The 18,640-nt window shown below is 46.4% G+C and overlaps 1 protein-coding gene across 3 annotated transcripts in view; it reads right to left on the bottom strand.

The window, feature by feature from the left end:
• The window catches only part of LOC115163618 (chloride channel protein 2), a 182,934-nt gene that overhangs the window by 120,567 nt on the left and 43,727 nt on the right, over positions 1–18,640 (bottom strand). For all 3 annotated transcript variants that reach the window (XM_029715644.1, XM_029715646.1, XM_029715645.1), the window contains exon 2: positions 3,191–3,344. In XM_029715644.1, the coding sequence (XP_029571504.1) occupies positions 3,191–3,344 (154 nt within the window). The remainder of the gene's footprint in view (positions 1–3,190; positions 3,345–18,640) is intronic.

The following is an 18,640-nucleotide window of genomic DNA, read 5'->3' as shown; positions in this document are numbered from 1 at the left end:
CAAATTAGGCTTTTTGAGCCTGACAACAAACCATCCTCAACAAGGTTGGAAAGTTACAGTCAAGATGAGGCCTCAGAGTCTGATGTTCAAGAGGTGGACATTGAGGAGGTCCAGGGAGAAGACATGGAAGCCTGCATCATCCCAAAAACCCTAGACCCACTTCAATTTGCATACCACCCTAACAGATCCACAGATGATGCAGTCTCTATTGCAGTCCACGCTGCCCTTTCCCACCTGGACAAAAGGAACACCTATGTGAGAATGCTATTCAATGATGGCCTGGACTGCCTGATGGGCCGCCCCCAGGTGGTAAGGTTAGGTAACAACACACCCGCCACGCTGATCGTCAACACAAGGGCCCCTCAGGGGTGCGTGCTCAGCCCCCTCCTGTACTCCCTGTTCACTCATGACTGCCCTGCCAGGCACGACTCCAACACCATCATTAAATTTGACAATGACACAACAGTGGTCAGCCTGATCACCGACAACAACGAGGCAGCCTATAGGGAGGAGGTCAGAGACCTGGCCGTGTGGTGCCAGGACAACAACCTCTCCCTCAACGTGATCAAGACAAAGGAGATGATTGTGGACAACAGGAAAAAGAGGATCGAGCATGCCCCCATTCCCATCGATGGGGCTGCAGTGGAGCAGGTTGAGAGCGTCCACACCACCAACAATCTAACATGGTCCAAGCACACCATGACAGTTGTGATGCGGGCATGACAAAACCTATTCCCCCTCAGGAGACTGAAAAGATTTGGGTCCTCAGATCCTCAAAAGGTTCTACAGCTGCACCATCGAGAGCATCCTGACTGGTGGCATCACTGCCTGGTATGGCAACTGCTCGGCCTCCGACCGCATGGCACTACAGAGGGTACATTTCACTCCACAAATATCTTGTTAACAAACTATAGTTTTGGCAAGTCGGTTAGGACATCTACTTTGTGCATGACACAAGTAATTTTCAACAATTGTTTACAGACAGATTATTTCACTGTATCACAATTCCAGTGGGTCAGAAGTTTACATACACTAAGTTGACTGTGCCTTTAAACAGCTTGGAAAATTCCAGAAAATGTGATCATGGCTTTAGAAGCTTCTGATAGGTTAATTGACATAATTTGAGTCAATTGGAGGTGTACCTGTGGATGTATTTCAAGGCCTACCTTCAAACTCAGTGTCCCTTTGCTTGATATCATGGGAAAATCAAAAGAAATCAGCCAAGACCTCAGAAAAAAAAGTGTAGACCTCCACAAGTCTGGTTCATCCTTGGGAGCAATTCCAAACGCTTGAAGGTACCATGTTCATCTGTACAAACAATAGTACGCATGTATAAACACCATGGGACCATGCAGCCGTCATACCGCTCAGGAAGGAGACACGTTCTGTCTCCTAGAGATGAACGTACTTTGGTGTGAAAAGTGAAAATCAATCCCAGAACAACAGCAAAGGACCTTGTGAAGATGCTGGAGGAAACAGGTACAAAAGTATCTATATCCACAGTAAAACAAGTGCTATATCGACATAACCTGAAAGGCCGCTCAGCAAGGAAGAAGCCACTGCTCCAAAATCGCCATAAAAAAGCCAGACTACGGTTTGCAACTGCACATGGGGACAAGGATCGTACTTTTTGGAAAAATATCCTTTGGTGATGAAACAAAAATATAACTGTTTGGCCATAGTGACCATCGTTATGTTTGGAGGAAAAAGGGGAGGCTTGCAAGCCAAAGAACGCCATCCTAGCCGTGAAGCACGGGGGTGGCAGCATCATGTTGTGGGGGTGCTTTGCTGCAGGAGGGACTGGTGCACTTCACAAAATAGATGGCATCATGAGGATGGAAAATTATGTGGATATATTGAAGCAACATCTCAAGACATCAGTCAGAATGTTAAAGCTTGGTCGCAAATGGGTCTTCCAAATGGACAATGACCTCAAGCAAACTTCCAAAGTTGTGGCAAGATGGCTTAAGGACAACAAAGTCAAGGTATTGGAGTGGCCATCACAAAGCCCTGATGTCAATCCTATAGAAAATTTGTGGGCAGAACTGAAAAAGCAAGGAGGCCTACAAACCTGACTCAGTTACACCAGCTCAGTCAGGAGGAATGGGCCAAAATTCACCCAACTTATTGTGGGTAGTTTTTGGAAGGCTACCTGAACTGTTTGACGCAAGTTAAACAATTTAAAGGCAATGCTACCAAATACTAATTGAGTGTATGTAAACTTCTGACCCACTGGGAATGTGATGAAAGAAATAAAAGCAGAAATAAATCATTCTCTCTACTATTATTCTGGCATTTCACATTCTTAAAATAAAGTGGTGATCCTAACTGACCTAAGATAGGGAATTTTTACTAGGATTAAATGTCAGGAATTGTGAAAAACTGAGTTTTAATATATTTGGCTAAGGTGTATGTAAACTTCCCACTTCAACTGTATATTGTTATTTTTTACTGCGGCTCTTTAATTACTTGTTACTTTTATCTCTTATTCTTGTCCGTATTTTTTGAAACTGCACTGTTGGTTAGGGGCTCGTAAGTAAGCATTTCACTGTAAGGTCTACACCTGTTGTATTCGGTGCATGTGACTAATAAAATTTCATTTTGATTTGATTTGATAGGAAGACAACCAAAGCTTTAGTTTCTAGACTATCATTTTACAGATGTATGTTGAAAACGTTTTTGGGAGATGCAATGGATCATTGGGGATCATTCAATATTCCCTTTCTTTTGTTGTTCAGTGAAATCATCCCATGTGAAGAGTCAATTAATTTAATTAGTTCAATTCGTAAGAATTATATATTTTTTTATTTCTATTGGAAGGATTTTATCATTTGCAATTATGTCTACTTATGATAAGGTAAAATGTTTATGTTTCTGTCTCCATATGATATGGTAAATATAGCCAATGCAAAAAACATCTACATTTAAATGGAATTAATATTAATTTCCATATATTTACCTTAATTCCCATATATTCCCGTTAATTCCCATATATTCCCATGAATTCCCAAGGAAAGTTTCCACCTCTGAATAGTCCCCAAAATGTGTAACCCTAGTAAAAATGTAACAACATTGTATCTAGGAAAGGTGAGACTTGTTTCACAGTAAGAAACAGAGAGAGACCTGGTCAGAGAATACGGCCTGGTTACAGTACGGTCAGCTTCAGTGGTCAGTATTGGTCGGTACTCACTGCGACACTTGGCGCAGCGGCCCTTGTCGTACTCAAGGAGTTCCAGGGAGCGTGAGCGTTCTGTGACCGAGCGCCTCCGCCCCCCCTCTTCCCTCAGGCGAGCTGCCTCTTCTTTAGCATACACCCCCAGCTCCTGTGTGTAGCGACCATACATCTGGAAGAACACACAGAAAGGGTTATTAAGGAGTAGGTAACACACACACACATAAACATATACAAAACATGCCATGTACTTAATACAAGTACTGGGTATCACACTAGACTACCCTACCTACTACAACACTAGTTTACTTACACATACTGTAGAGTTCCAAACTGAATGGGTCCCACTGGCACATTGCAATGGCAGTCAAGGCCTTGATCAGACCGACAACATTATTGCATCAATGCTGCACATTAAATTCTGCAGTCAAACTTTTTTCATTATGTAATCCAACAATTTTTGTGGATATATGAGCAACAAAAGTTCAACATTCACCTTTTGCTACTAGTTCTGTCAAGTCTACGTATACAATGTGATGTTGGATAAATTGAACGTATGCATCACACTCAATGCACTGCAACTGCCTCTGAAACGCAATGCTGCAAGGCACATGCAGCAGTCCATAGAAAAGGAATGTACTTCTGCCGTACAAAAGCGCAATGACGCTGTCAGTCTGATCGAGGCGTAAAGATGGTCTATGCCTGGTCTGAAATGGATGGTCTATTTGGGTCAGTAAAATCTCCAGGCCCTATCTGCAGTGTATAGGACTGTATCAGCCAGAACAACAGGCCCTATCTGCAGTGTATAGGACTGTATCAGCCAGAACAACAGGCCCTATCTACAGTGTATAGGACTATATCAGCCAGAACAACAGGCCCTATCTGCAGTGTATAGGACTGTATCAGCCAGAACAACAGGCCCTATCTGCAGTGTATAGGACTATATCAGCCAGAACAACAGGCCCTATCTGCAGTCTATAGGACTGTATCAGCCAGAACAACAGGCCCCATCTGCAGTGTATAGGACTGTATCAGCCAGAACAACAGGCCCTATCTGCAGTGTATAGGACTGTATCAGCCAGAACAACAGGCCCTATCTGCAGTGTATAGGACTGTATCAGCCAGAACAACAGGCCCTATCTACAGTGTATAGGACTATATCAGCCAGAACAACAGGCCCTATCTGCAGTGTATAGGACTGTATCAGCCAGAACAACAGGTCCTATCTGCAGTGTATAGGACTATATCAGCCAGAACAACAGGCCCTATCTGCAGTGTATAGGACTGTATCAGCCAGAACAACAGGCCCTATCTGCAGTGTATAGGACTGTATCAGCCAGAACAACAGGCCCTATCTGCAGTGTATAGGAATGTATCAGCCAGAACAACAGGCCCTATCTGCAGTGTATAGGACTGTATCAGCCAGAACAACAGGCCCTATCTGCAGTGTATAGGACTGTATCAGCCAGAACAACAGGCCCTATCTGCAGTGTATAGAACTGTATCAGCCAGAACAACAGGCCCTATCTGCAGTGTATAGGACTGTATCAGCCAGAACAACAGGCCCTATCGGCAGTGTATAGGACTGTATCAGCCAGAACAACAGGCCCTATCTACAGTGTATAGGACTGTATCAGCCAGAACAACAGGCCCTATCTACAGTGTATAGGACTGTATCAGCCAGAACAACAAGCCCTATCTACAGTGTATAGGACTGTATCAGCCAGAACAACAGGCCCTATCTGCAGTGTATAGGACTGGATCAGCCAGAACAACAGGCCCTATCTACAGTGTATAGGACTGTATCAGCCAGAACAACAGGCCCTATCTGCAGTGTATAGGACTGTATCAGCCAGAACAACAGGCCCTATCTGCAGTGTATAGGACTGTATCAGCCAGAACAACAGGCCCTATCTGCTGTGTATAGGACTGTATCAGCCAGAACAACAAGCCCTATCTGCAGTGTATAGGACTGTATCAGCCAGAACAACAGGCCCTATCTGCAGTGTATAGGACTGTATCAGCCAGAACAACAAGCCCTATCTGCAGTGTATAGGACTGTATCAGCCAGAACAACAAGCCTAAGGACAGATAGTATATATGAGAGCAGGAGGGAGAGAGTGAGACAGGGTTGGGGAGTGTGCAAGCCAAGCTAGTTGTGCTGACTGTGTGTTTGTGTTATTCCCTGACTGACTGGACCTCCTCCCAGGTTAGGGTCAGGGGTCATCGGAGTCTGCCGCCATGCTTCTGAAGCCACCCCCCTCACTCCTCACCTTTACACACTCACTCATCCACAACCAGAACACAACACACTTACAGGTCACCACATCAATCCCTTCACACACAAAGACATTATCTCTCTCTCTCTCTCTCTCTCTCTCACACACACACACACACACACACACACACACACACACACACACACACACACACACACACACACACACACACACACACACAGGTTCCTGTAACAAGAGGACCTTCACTTTAATCTCATCTTCCATAAAAACATCCCTTATCCCACCCACACACAAACTCATTACACAAAGCAAGGGCATAAGATATCAATCATTGATTTATTTTCCATTGTCCTGTGGTACACTTTGACCCCCCTTCTTGGCAGTAAGCTGGACGACCATTTGTTTCTATTGGCTTGACCCTCCAGACTGACCACACACACGGTCAGCAGGAAGTAGTATCTCCTGCAGACAGGAAGCAGCTAGCATCCATACCTCAGTCCTACCCCAATCCCCTGGGTGGTGTGGCGTACAAGAAACACTAAGGACTTCCTCCTGATTGACTGGGAGTAGAGTGAAGTTGCCCCTAGTGGCGGATTTTGGGTCAATTTTGGTAAAGATAAGGATTGGGGAGGGTAAGCTGATCCTAGATCTGTACCTAGTGGAAACTCCCCCCCACCCCAGCCCAGAGAGACTGACTGACCAGTCACATCACAGATATCGCAACGCTGGAACCAGCCTTTATCACAGGGCATTTCTGCAGAATATACACATTATTTATGCAGCATACACACATTCACTGATTTACACAGGCATTCAGTACCAGTTCACCGGTCTAATATGAATACACACGTTCACTGATTTACAGACACTTCATTTTTCACTACCTGTACCCATTCACACACACCATTCTAATATCAGTACCAGTTCACCAGTCTAATATGCATACATATGCAGTAGACCAAGACATAGACACACCGGCTCTCACACAGTGTATGCAACAGCTTTCCAAAAGGGTTGGAGAGTTATTTCCTGAACAGGGACATTCTGAACAGGTAGAACATTCCTAAAAATATCTCCCTTATAGTGTAAGCCCAGTGTTTGTTGGCTAAACACAGATAGCCGGAGATACCGCTGGGCACTAGCTGATCCTCATCCACCCCCAGATGACAGGGACACATGGAGGTGGAGATGAGGCAGGTGGAGATGAGGTAGGTGGAGATGAGGTAGGTGGAGATGAGGGAGGTGGAGATGAGGGAGGTGGAGATGAGGCAGGTGGAGATGAGGGAGGTGGAGATGAGGCAGGTGGAGATGAGGGAGGTGGAGATGAGGCAGGTGGAGATGAGGGCGGTGGAGATGATGGAGGTGGAGATGAGGCAGGTGGAGATGAGGCAGGTGGAGATGAGGCAGGTGGAGATGAGGCAGGTGGAGATGAGGCAGGTGGAGATGAGGGAGGTGGAGATGAGGGAGGTGGAGATGAGGCAGGTGGAGATGATGGAGGTGAAGATGAGGCAGATGGAGATGAGGCAGGTGGAGATGAGGCAGGTGGAGATGAGGCAGGTGGAGATGAGGGAGGTGGAGATGAGGCAGGTGGAGATGATGGAGGTGAGATGAGGGAGGTGGAGATGAGGCAGGTGGAGATCAGGGAGGTGGAGATGATGGAGGTAGAGGTGATGGAGGTAGAGATGATGGAGGTAGAGATGAGATGGGGGTGGAGATGGAGGTGGGTATGGAGGTAGAACCCAGCATTTGGCCACCTTTAGCCCCATGTAAACACAGCTGGCACCAAGCTACACTCAGCCATACCACCAAGCTATTTATAGACACTCACTTTGGGAATGTGACACTGTCTAAGAAACAGTGGGAGGAGGAAAGAAAGAGTGAAATGGGGGAGAAACTGAGAAAAAGAACAGAGGAGAACTGGAAGACCTGTGACAGATACAGAGGGAAGCAGCTTTTAGCAAGGTCGAGCGATAGCAATCGAAAGTGTGATAGAAAGAGATACATAGTATAGATCGAAAGATAAGATAGACAGCCAGACACAGATATAAAGTTAGATAACCTATGGTATATTAGGTCCAGTAGCTTGATGGTCAGATTGATAGGCAGCTGAGTACTCTGTCAAAGAAAATATATGTTTGTGTATGTGTATGCCTGAATACGACAGTAGTTTGATGTGTGTAATCTGCGCATGTGTGTATACTAGTCTGATGCGTACGTGTGTGTATGTGCAAGAGTGTGTATTTGTGTTTGACAGATAAAAGCCCGTGCCTCTGCTCAGCGGAGCAGCTGGGACCGTTTGAGACGGTCTGTCCTGTCCCAGGCTTATCAGATCAGCACCGAGACATACAGTAATGGGACAGGGTCAGCAGGTAATAGAGTTTAGAGGGGGGGAAATGGAGAGATAAGAGGTTGAATTGAACAATCTACGTGGGGGAGGAGTGTGTGTGTGTGTATGTTCAGTATGTGCGTCTGTGCTACAGTACAAGTCCACAGCATTACTTGTTAGAAAAATCATAAACTGATTTACAAAGCACCTGGTCTATAAGGAGAACATCCAAGGAGAAGGAGTTGTAGCAGGAGAGAAAGAGAAGGATTGGAAAGAATGCAAGAGCAATCAAAGAAAAGAGAACGGAGAGAGGGAAAATGGGAGTGAGGAGCGGAAGAGATTTGGGTTTTTGACTTCAGACACTGACCGCCGTTAAAAGATTCCAAGCTGCGCTCTGCGGCTACATTGACGATCTTCAGCCCAACATTTTATTTAAGCAAAAAACTTCAAAACGCGGCGGAAAAGCAATAAGAGGCCCGGAAAAAAAAAATGTCAGAAATAGCTTTTCACAGATGAGGCTGTGGACGCCCCTCAACAGACTGGAATGTACAAAGAAGACCAAAGAAGAAACAAATACACACTTCCAGAACAAAGGCATGGCGAGTTGAAAACCTATCATTACGGCAAGTATAGGCAGCTCAGAAATAGGCATTCGGCTCTGCGTGCCTGGCTGGTTTAATTGATCCCAGATGAATTGAAGATATGTGCTCGACTCGCCCCCCTGACCAAGGTCTTAGATGGGACAGGAGGCAGGACAAGGCCTGGGTGAGGGTGAGAGTCTGGGCCTGGGTCAAGGGAATTACGCCTAACTGGGTCTAGGCTTGCGCAGTATACCAGCGTATTTGGAAAAAGCCACTGGATGGTTTTTCAATACCGTTGAAAGAATTTATTTAATTTTTTTTAATAAAATGTGAATGTTTGTAGCTACTTTAAGTAAATACCTGCAGTCAACTTGTGCAATACGTTAGGAGATAAAGAACATTGCGGTCTTCATTTCACCTGTCACATTATTATGAAGCTTACAGTAGTCTCCAGTCACATGTCACGTGGTGTTTGTTTACAAGCACACAACGACGAGAGACCGGAGCCTTGTTGTTGCTGTTGTGCAGCACGTGCCAGGTAATCTAGTTACAGTATGGAATTCACAACTGTTTGCCAGCTAGATATCGTATAAGTATTTTTGCGTGCCGCAAAATGTGAGTAGAATTTTTGAGTTACCTGTATAGTTTAGGTCAGAAACTGTACAAAATGTTCGCAATGCGCTTGTTAGCATTTAGTTAGAATTCTCTATGGGATTTTACATGTACTTGTTAGCATTGCTAACCTTTGGATAACTTATTTCAGTGGGGTTTGAAAACAGCGCTCCTTGTGATCTGTACCGCATTACTGAATATCCTGGTATGGCACAAGGTCGGTAAGGAACCAATCTGGATAAAACAAGCCTCATTGTGTCCAAACAATGGTTGAGACACAGGACAGTGGCAGAGACAGTAGCAAATGTATATAGATTTGAAGAAGATATGGATATGAATAAGAAAATTATAAGACTTGAACACAGGTTGATGGAAGCTTATCTTCACCTGACAAACAAGTGTCTGACAAGGATCAGATGAACACTGGTCTCTGACCAAACACAAACAACCAAATCAAACAGGGTCAATAGGAGTGTGACTTTGCTGCTCTCTGTGACCTCTGAACTCTGACCCTGATCTGCACAGTGTGTTAGAGTGGACAACTGAGCGGTTGATTCCACCACAGACACTAGCCTTCATCTGTCAGTCATGTCCTGACAGCTCAGAGGAGGCCATTTCAGTCTTTTAAGATGTGGCCAGAGAGACGCTGAGAGAAAAAGACGAGGATAAAATTGTCTGTTGTCTCAGGCAGCCAATAGAGGCTGATTTTTCTCCCCACCTCCACTGCTGTAGGGCGCCCCAGCCCCCAAAGTGACTCAACTGTATGCAACAGAGTTTGTCTTCCCAGGAATTCAGCCTTCTCTGTGTTGCTCTCTCCATCCCCCATTCTGTCACACCTCTGGTTAGCAGAGGTTCTGTTGTGATAACATCCTGTAGGTCTGATGTCTGATTGGAGGTTAACTCAACAGCAATGCTATTGGTCAACAACTCAAGATTTGGAATCCAAACAACTCAGATGTTATAAAGGGGTCTCAGAATCATTGTCTCTTCTCTTTGTTCCTGACCTGCTAAGGTGAGATACACTCTTTCTCTTTCTCTCTCCAAGAGCTATGAGCCATGGCACAAGCCATGGATTCCTTGTGTCCCGCTCTGCTCATGCTTAGATATTTAATGTTCCGTTAAAGTCTGTATTGCCTTGTTATTTAAGTTTATGCCTTGTATAATGTATTGTTCATTTTGCAATGATATTAAGTCTTTTTGCTTTTGACAGACAACTGATTTTTCTTGATGACCAATTCCTGTAACTTAACTATAGTCTCTTGCATATTGGTAAATCATTTTTATGGAGTCAGATATTTCATTTTATATACTTTGTATCATACACATTGCATAGTCATTACGGGTAGCATGGCGGGGCTGAGTGCACAAAACATTAGGAACACCGGCTCTTTCCATGACATAGCCTTCACCTGGATTCACCTGGTCAGTCTATGAATCCTTATTGATGTCACTTGTTGAATCCACTTCAAATCAGTGTAGATGAAGGGGAGGAGACAGGTTAAAGAAGGATTTTTAAGCCTTGAGACAATTGAGACATGGATTGTGTAATGTGCGTCATTCAGAGGGTGAATGGGCAAGACAAAAGATTTAAGTGCCTTTGAACAGGGTATGTTAGTAGGTGCAAGGCGTACCAGTTTGTGTGTCAAGAATTGATACGCTGCTGGGTTTTTCACACTCAAACAGTTTCCCCATGTGTATCAAGAATGGTCCATCACCCAAAGGACAATCAGCCAACTTCACACAACTGTGGGAAGCATTGGAGTCAACATGGTCCAGCATCCCTGTGGAATGCTTTTGACACCTTGTAGAGTCCATGCCCCAATGAATTGAGGCTATTCTGAGGGCAAAGGGGGGTTCAACTCAATATTTGGAAGGTGCTCTATATTCAAATTGCTTGTGAAACCAGTTGCTTGAAAGTTGTTTTGACTTCACTTCAAGAATTGTTCTTGATTAAAACATTCTGGTTCTTTTGTTTATTTTATCATGTTTAAGGCAAATACATTTTCTCTCAAAGGGGAGGAGAGTTGGAGTTGTCTTTTATGATGCAGTGATCTCTGAAAATCTTTTATATTAATCTGACAGATTTGATAAAACCACATCTGAAATTGCTATTGACCAATTCAATCTGATAAAGAATACTTTATGTTTATTGAAATGTTGAATTAATCTGTGATTTGGGGACGTACACTACATAGCCAAAAGTATGTGGAAACCCCTTCAAATGAGTGGATTCTGCTTTTTCAGCCACACCCGATTCTGACAGTTGTATAAAATTGAGCACACTGCCATGCAATCTCCATAGACAAACATTGGCAATAGAATGCCCCGTACTGAAGAGCTTAGGGACTTTCAACGTGGGACCGACATAGGATGCACCTTTCCAACAAGTCAGTTTGACAAATTTCTGCCCTGCTAGAGCTGCCCCGGTCAACTGTAAGTGCTGTTATTGTGAAGTGGACATTTCTAGGAGCAACAATGGCTCAGCAGCAAAGTGATAGGCCACACAAACTCACAGAATGGGACTGCCGAGTTCTGAAGTGCGTAACGCGTAAAAAATAGTCTGTCCTCGGTTGCAACACTCACTACTGAGTTCCAAACTGCCTCTGGAAGCAATGTCAGCACAATAACTGTTCATCAGGAGCTTCATTAAAGGGGTTTCCATGGCTGAGCAGCCGCACACAAGCCTAAGATCACCATGCGCAATGCCAAGCATCGGCTGGAGTAGTGTAAAGCTCGCCGCCATTAGACTCTGGTGCAGTGGAAACACGTTCTCTGGAGTGATGAATTACCCTTCACCATCTGGCAGTCCGACTAACGAATCTGAGTTTGGCGGATGCCAGGAGAACGCTACCTGCCCGAATGCAAAGTGCCAACTGTAAAGATGGTGGAGGAGGAATAATGGTCTGGGGCTGTAGTTCATGGTTCAGGTTAGGCTCCTTAGTTTCAGTGAAGGGAAATCTTAACGCTACAGCATACAATGACATTCAAGATGATTGAGCTTCCAACTTTGTGGCAACATTTTGGGGAAGGCCCTTTCCTGTTTCAGCATGACAATGCCCCCGTGCACAAAGCGAGGTCCATACAGAAATAGTTTGTCAAGCTCATTGTGGAAGAACTTGACTGGCCTGCACAGAGCCCTGACCTCAACCCCATTGAACAGCTTTGGGATGAATTGGAACGGCGACTGTGAGCCAGGCCTAATCCTCCAACATCAGTTCCGACCTCACTAATGCTCTTGTGGCTGAATGGATGCAAGTCCCCACAGCAATGTTCCAACACCTAGTGGAAAGCCTTCCCAGAAGAGTGGCTGTTATAGCAGCAAAGGGGGCACCAACTCCATATTAATGCCCATGATTTTGGAACGAGATGTTCGACGACCATCTTTGGCAATGTAGCGCATCTTCAGTTCTGTGTTTTGCCCTCACAAGAAGAATGGAGCATTCCTTCTCTAGCTTATTTGCATGAAGGTGTTACCTAAGGACATTTGCATGTCTAAAGAAGCTACGCAGCAAAAGGACAGTCCTGAAGTGATGCAGCTAGGACCATGAAGTGCTGGTCTGAAGATGGTCTACAGTGACTACAGTGCTGGCTGTCCGGTTTTTAACACTTTTGTCTGATCCAAAAACAAATGTGTTCAAGGGAGGATTATGTAGGGCAACCCAGCCACTGAATTGACTCTTATCAACTGTATGCAAGAGGGGTTATTGTCTTCCCAGGAATTCAGCCTTCTCTGTGTTGCTCTCTCCATCTCCCATTCTGTCACACCTCTGGTTAGCAGAGGTTCTGTTGTGATAACGTCCTGTAGGTCTGATGTCTGATTGGAGGTTAACTCAACAGCAATGCTATTGGTCAACAACTCAAGATTTGGAATCCAAACAACTCAGATGTTATAAAGGGGTCTCAGAATCATTGTCTCTTCTCTTTGTTCCTGACCTGCTGTGGTGAGATACAATCTCTTTCTCTCTCCACCCAAGAGCTACCAGCCTTGTTCTACACAAATCAAATGGAATTTTATTGGTCATATACACATGGTTAGCAGATGTTATTGCGAGTGTAGCGAAATGCTTGTGCTTCTAGTTCCGACAGTGCAGCAATATCTAACAAGTAATCTAACAATTTCACAACAAATACCTAATACACACAAATCTAAGTAAAGGAATGGAATAAGAATATATACATATAAATATATGGATGAGCAATGACAGAGTGACATAGGCAAGATGCAATAGATGGTATAAAATACAGTATATACATATGAGATGAGTAATGCAAGATATGTATACATTATTCAAATGGCATTATTAAAGTGACTAGTGATCCATTTATTAAAGTGGGCAATGATTTCAAGTCTGTATGTAGGCAGCAGCCTCTCTGTGTTAGGGATGGCTGTTTAACAGTCTGATGGTCTTGAGATAGAAGCTGTTTTTCAGTCTCTCGGTCCCAGCTCTGATGCACCTGTACTGACCTCTCCTTCTGGATGATAGCGGGGTGAACAGGCAGTGGCTCGGGTGGTTGTTGTCCTTGAGGATATTTTTGGCCTTCCTGTGACATCGGGTGGTGTAGGTGTCCTGGAGGGCAGGTAGTTTGCCCCCGGTGATGCGTTGTGCAGACCGCACCACACTCTGGAGAGCCTTGTGATTGTGGGCGGTGCAGTTGCCGTACCAGGCAGTGATGCAGTTTTGCGTGAATGCTGCCATCTATCCACGATTTCTGGTTAGGGTAGGTTTTAATAGTCACAGTGGGTACAACATCTCCAAAGCACTTCCTGATAAACTCACTCACCGAATCAGCGTATACGTGGATATTATTCTCTGAGGCTACCTGGAACATGTCCCGGTCATGTCCCAGCCCTGCATCCCTATATGTCAAGTTACTGACAGAAGTACAGTGAGACAACTATGGCCTAAGCTAACCCCTTTGGTATGTGCGTGTGTGTGTTGCATTGCATTGCATGCAACTCTGTGTGGTACGTGCCAACAGCACAAGGCAGGCAGTGCCAGTGAGGGGTCCCAAATGAGGGGCTTAGGATGCAGGGCCAGCACTGGAGACCTAAACACACACACACAGTGGGCACCTAATGAGCTGGCCGGGGTTCAACTGGCCAACCCTAAAAGACCAAGGACAGCACTGACCCAGCACGCTATCTCTTACTGCAGCTAATGTGAGACTGAGTGAGTGAACGGAAGATTGAAGAGACAACATGAGCGATAAGTGTGTCCTCTCTTTCATCTGGGAGAGAGAGAGTCAAGAAAAATGCAGGATATTGAAAGAGAGAGTCTGAGATGTGTGTTTTCCTCTATCAGCAACCTTCCTTAACATAACATACAACTGCACAATAACAGGTAGAGGATTTCCCAGGGAGTAGAACACTTTTTCCTGCTGTTACAGTGTGTGTGTGTGTGTGGGGGGGGGGGGGGGGGGGGGGGGGGGGAGTGCATGAGTCTAGGAGAGGGAGAGAAAAAAAAAGATGGCGAGCAAGCAAACATAGAATAATAAATATGAGGTTCTGTAGAGCACGTGAGAGAAGGAATAACAGAAAGAGTGAGAAAGAGAGGAAAGTGAAAGAGGGAGGGGAGGGGAAGCCCACTCTAGACTGAGTCAGTATGGAACGACCAAGCTCCGAACCCATACAAACAGATCACTCTGTTATCATGGGAATGAGGGAGAAAGAGAGAGGGGGGGGTGGGGGGGGGGGGGGTACATTGAGAGAGAGGGGGGTACATTGAGAGGGGGGGTACATTGAGATAGTGAGGGGGGGTACACTGAGAGAGAGAGAGAGAGAGAGAGAGAGGGGGGTACACTGAGAGAGAGAGGGGGGGTATATTGAGAGAGATTGAGGGGGGTATATTGAGAGAGAGAGAGAGAGAGAGAGAGAGAGAGAGAGAGAGAGAGAGAGAGTGGGGGAACATTGAGAGAGATAGGGAGAGAGAGAGGGGGGTGCATTGAGAGAGAGGGGGGTACATTGAGAGAGGGGGTCACTTCCGGTCCGGAGCGAGCAGTCGCACTTCGCTTCGCTCCACAGGTAATATTACACTTCTTTACATTACAACGGTTTGGTTTGTTTGATCTGAGCAATTTTTCTTAGCTATCAAAGATAATTGTGTAGTTTAGAGTAATTAGAGTAATTATCGAGGCTAGCTATTTTTTCGTCCTCCTAACGTAGTCAACACTGCTAGCTGCTAGCTAGTCATCACTGCTAGCTAGCCAACCTCTACCGACTAGCAGCACTGTAGAAACTATTACATTACAACGGAACGACTTGATTAGTGTAGTGTTAGTGTTAGTTAGCTAGCTACATAGTTGGCTTCGCTGTCTTTGTATCTAAGATAATTGTGTAGTTTAGAGTAATTATCGAGGCTAGCTAGCCAGCCGCGACGCGACGCCTTGTCCTGACTCCAGACTTAGTCAACACACCTAGTCATCAAACCCACTGCTAGCTAGTGGGTTTGCTAGCTAGCCAACCGTTACCGACTAGCAGCGCTGTAGATACTAATACAATACAACGGAACGATTTGACTAGTGCAGTGTTAGCTAGCTAGCTACATAGTTGTCTTTGTCATAGCTTGATAATTGTGTAGTTTAGTAATTATCAAGGTTAGCTAGCCAGCTATTTCCGTCCCCCGCGACGCCATTGTTCCATACCTAGCCAACTATTACCGACGAGCAGCATTGTAGAAACTAAATACATTACAAAGGAACGTCTTGATTAGTGTTATGTTAGCTATCTACAAAGTTGCTTTTGTATAATAGCCAACCTCTACCGACTAGCAGCACTGTAGAAATCACATTACAACGGAACGACTTGACCAGTGTAGTGTTAGTGTTAGTTAGCTAGCATTTTCGTCATTTTAGTCAATAAGATTTTCGCAACGCAAGCTTAACTTTCTGAACATTCGAGACGTGTAGTCCCCTTGTCATTCCAATCTCCTTGGCATTAGCGTAGCCTCTTCTGTAGCTTGTCAACTATGTGTCTGTCTATCCCTGTTCTCTCCCCTCTGCACAGGCCATACAAACGCTTCACACCGCGTGGCCGCTGCCACTCTAACCTGGTGGTCCCAGCGCGCACGACCCACGTGGAGTTCCAGGTCTCCGGCAGCCTCTGGAACTGCCGGTCTGCGGCCAACAAGGCTGAGTTCATCTCAGCCTATGCTACCCTCCAGTCCCTAGACTTCCTGGCGCTGACGGAAACATGGATTACCACAGATAACACTGCTACTCCTACTGCTCTCTCCTCGTCTGCCCACGTGTTCTCGCATACCCCTAGAGCATCGAGCCAGCGGGGTGGTGGCACTGGAATCCTCATCTCTCCCAAGTGGACATTCTCTCTTTCTCCCCTGACCCATCTGTCTATCTCCTCATTTGAATTCCATGCTGTCACAGTTACCAGCCCTTTCAAGCTTAACATCCTCATCATTTATCGCCCTCCAGGTTCCCTTGGAGAGTTCATCAATGAGCTTGACGCCTTGATAAGTTCCTTCCCTGAGGATGGCTCACCTCTCACAGTTCTGGGTGACTTTAACCTCCCCACGTCTACCTTCGACTCATTCCTCTCTGCCTCCTTCTTTCCACTCCTCTCCTCTTTTGACCTCACCCTCTCACCTTCCCCCCCTACTCACAAGGCAGGCAATACGCTTGACCTCATCTTTACTAGATGCTGTTCTTCCACTAATCTCATTGCAACTCCCCTCCAAGTCTCCAACCACTACCTTGTATCCTTTTCCCTCTCGCTCTCATCCAACACTTCTCACTCTGCGCCTACTCGGATGGTATTGCGCCGTCCCAACCTTCGCTCTCTCTCTCCCGCTACTCTCTCCTCTTCCATCCTATCATCTCTTCCCTCTGCTCAAACCTTCTCCAACCTATCTCCTGATTCTGCCTCCTCAACCCTCCTCTCCTCCCTTTCTGCATCCTTTAATTTTCTCTGTCCCCTATCCTCCAGGCCGGCTCGGTCCTCCCCTCCTGCTCCGTGGCTCGACGACTCACTGCGAGCTCACAGAACAGGGCTCCGGGCAGCCGAGCGGAAATGGAGGAAAACTCGCCTCCCTGCAGACCTGGCATCCTTTCACTCCCTCCTCTCTACATTTTCCTCTTCTGTCTCTGCTGCTAAAGCCACTTTCTACCACTCTAAATTCCAAGCATCTGCCTCTAACCCTAGGAAGCTATTTGCTACCTTCTCCTCCCTCCTGAATCCTCCTCCCCCCCTCCTCCCTCTCTGCGGATGACTTCGTCAACCATTTTGAAAAGAAGGTTGATGACATCCGATCCTCATTTGCTAAGTCAAACGACACCGCTGGTCCTGCTCACACTGCCCTACCCTGTGCTTTGACCTCTTTCTCCCCTCTCTCTCCAGATGAAATCTCGCGTCTTGTGACGGCCGGCCGCCCAACAACCTGCCCACTTGACCCTATCCCCTCCTCTCTTCTCCAGACCATTTCCGGTGACCTTCTCCCCAACCTCACCTCGCTCATCAACTCATCCTTGACCGCTGGCTACGTCCCTTCCGTCTTCAAGAGAGCGAGAGTTGCACCCCTTCTGAAAAAACCTACACTCGATCCCTCCGATGTCAACAACTACAGACCAGTATCCCTTCTTTCTTTTCTCTTCAAAACTCTTGAACGTGCCGTCCTTGGCCAGCTCTCCTGCTATCTCTCTCAGAATGACCTTCTTGATCCTAATCAGTCAGGTTTCAAGACTGGGCATTCAACTGAGACTGCTCTTCTCTGTGTCACGGAGGCTCTCCGCACTGCTAAAGCTAACTCTCTCTCCTCTGCTCTCATCCTTCTAGACCTATCTGCTGCCTTTGATACTGTGAACCATCAGATCCTCCTCTCCACCCTCTCCGAGCTGGGCATCTCCGGCGCGGCCCACGCTTGGATTGCGTCCTACCTGACAGGTCGCTCCTACCAGGTGGCGTGGCGAGAATCTGTCTCCGCACCACGTGCTCTCACCACTGGTGTCCCCCAGGGCTCTGTTCTAGGCCCTCTCCTATTCTCACTATACACCAAGTCACTTGGCTCTGTCATATCCTCACATGGTCTCTCCTATCATTGCTACGCAGACGACACACAATTCATCTTCTCCTTTCCCCCTTCTGATAACCAGGTGGCGAATCGCATCTCTGCATGTCTGGCAGACATATCAGTGTGGATGACGGATCACCACCTCAAGCTGAACCTCGGCAAGACGGAGCTGCTCTTCCTCCCAGGGAAGGACTGCCCGTTCCATGATCTCACCATCACGGTTGACAACTCCCTTGTGTCCTCCTCCCAGAGTGCTAAGAACCTTGGCGTGACCCTGGACAACACCCTGTCATTCTCCACTAACATCAAGGTGGTGACCCGATCCTGTAGGTTCATGCTCTACAACATTCGCAGAGTACGACCCTGCCTCACACAGGAAGCGGCGCAGGTCCTAGTCCAGGCACTTGTCATCTCCCGTCTGGATTACTGCAACTCACTGTTGGCTGGGCTCCCTGCCTGTGCCATTAAACCCCTACAACTCATCCAGAACGCCGCAGCCCGTCTGGTGTTCAACCTTCCCAAGTTCTCTCACGTCACCCCGCTCCTCCGCTCTCTCCACTGGCTTCCAGTTGAAGCTCGCATCGCTACAAGTCCATGGTGCTTGCCTACGGCGCTGTGAGGGCACGGCACCTCCGTTCCCTTCAGCTCTGATCAGGCCTACACCCAAACCAAGGGCCACTGCGTTCATC

Source organism: Salmo trutta, chromosome 26, assembly GCF_901001165.1.
Source record: "Salmo trutta chromosome 26, fSalTru1.1, whole genome shotgun sequence".
NCBI lineage: Eukaryota > Metazoa > Chordata > Actinopteri > Salmoniformes > Salmonidae > Salmo > Salmo trutta.
The sequence above is the reverse complement of the archived record's forward strand: the minus strand, read 5'-3'. Positions and strand labels throughout refer to the sequence as shown.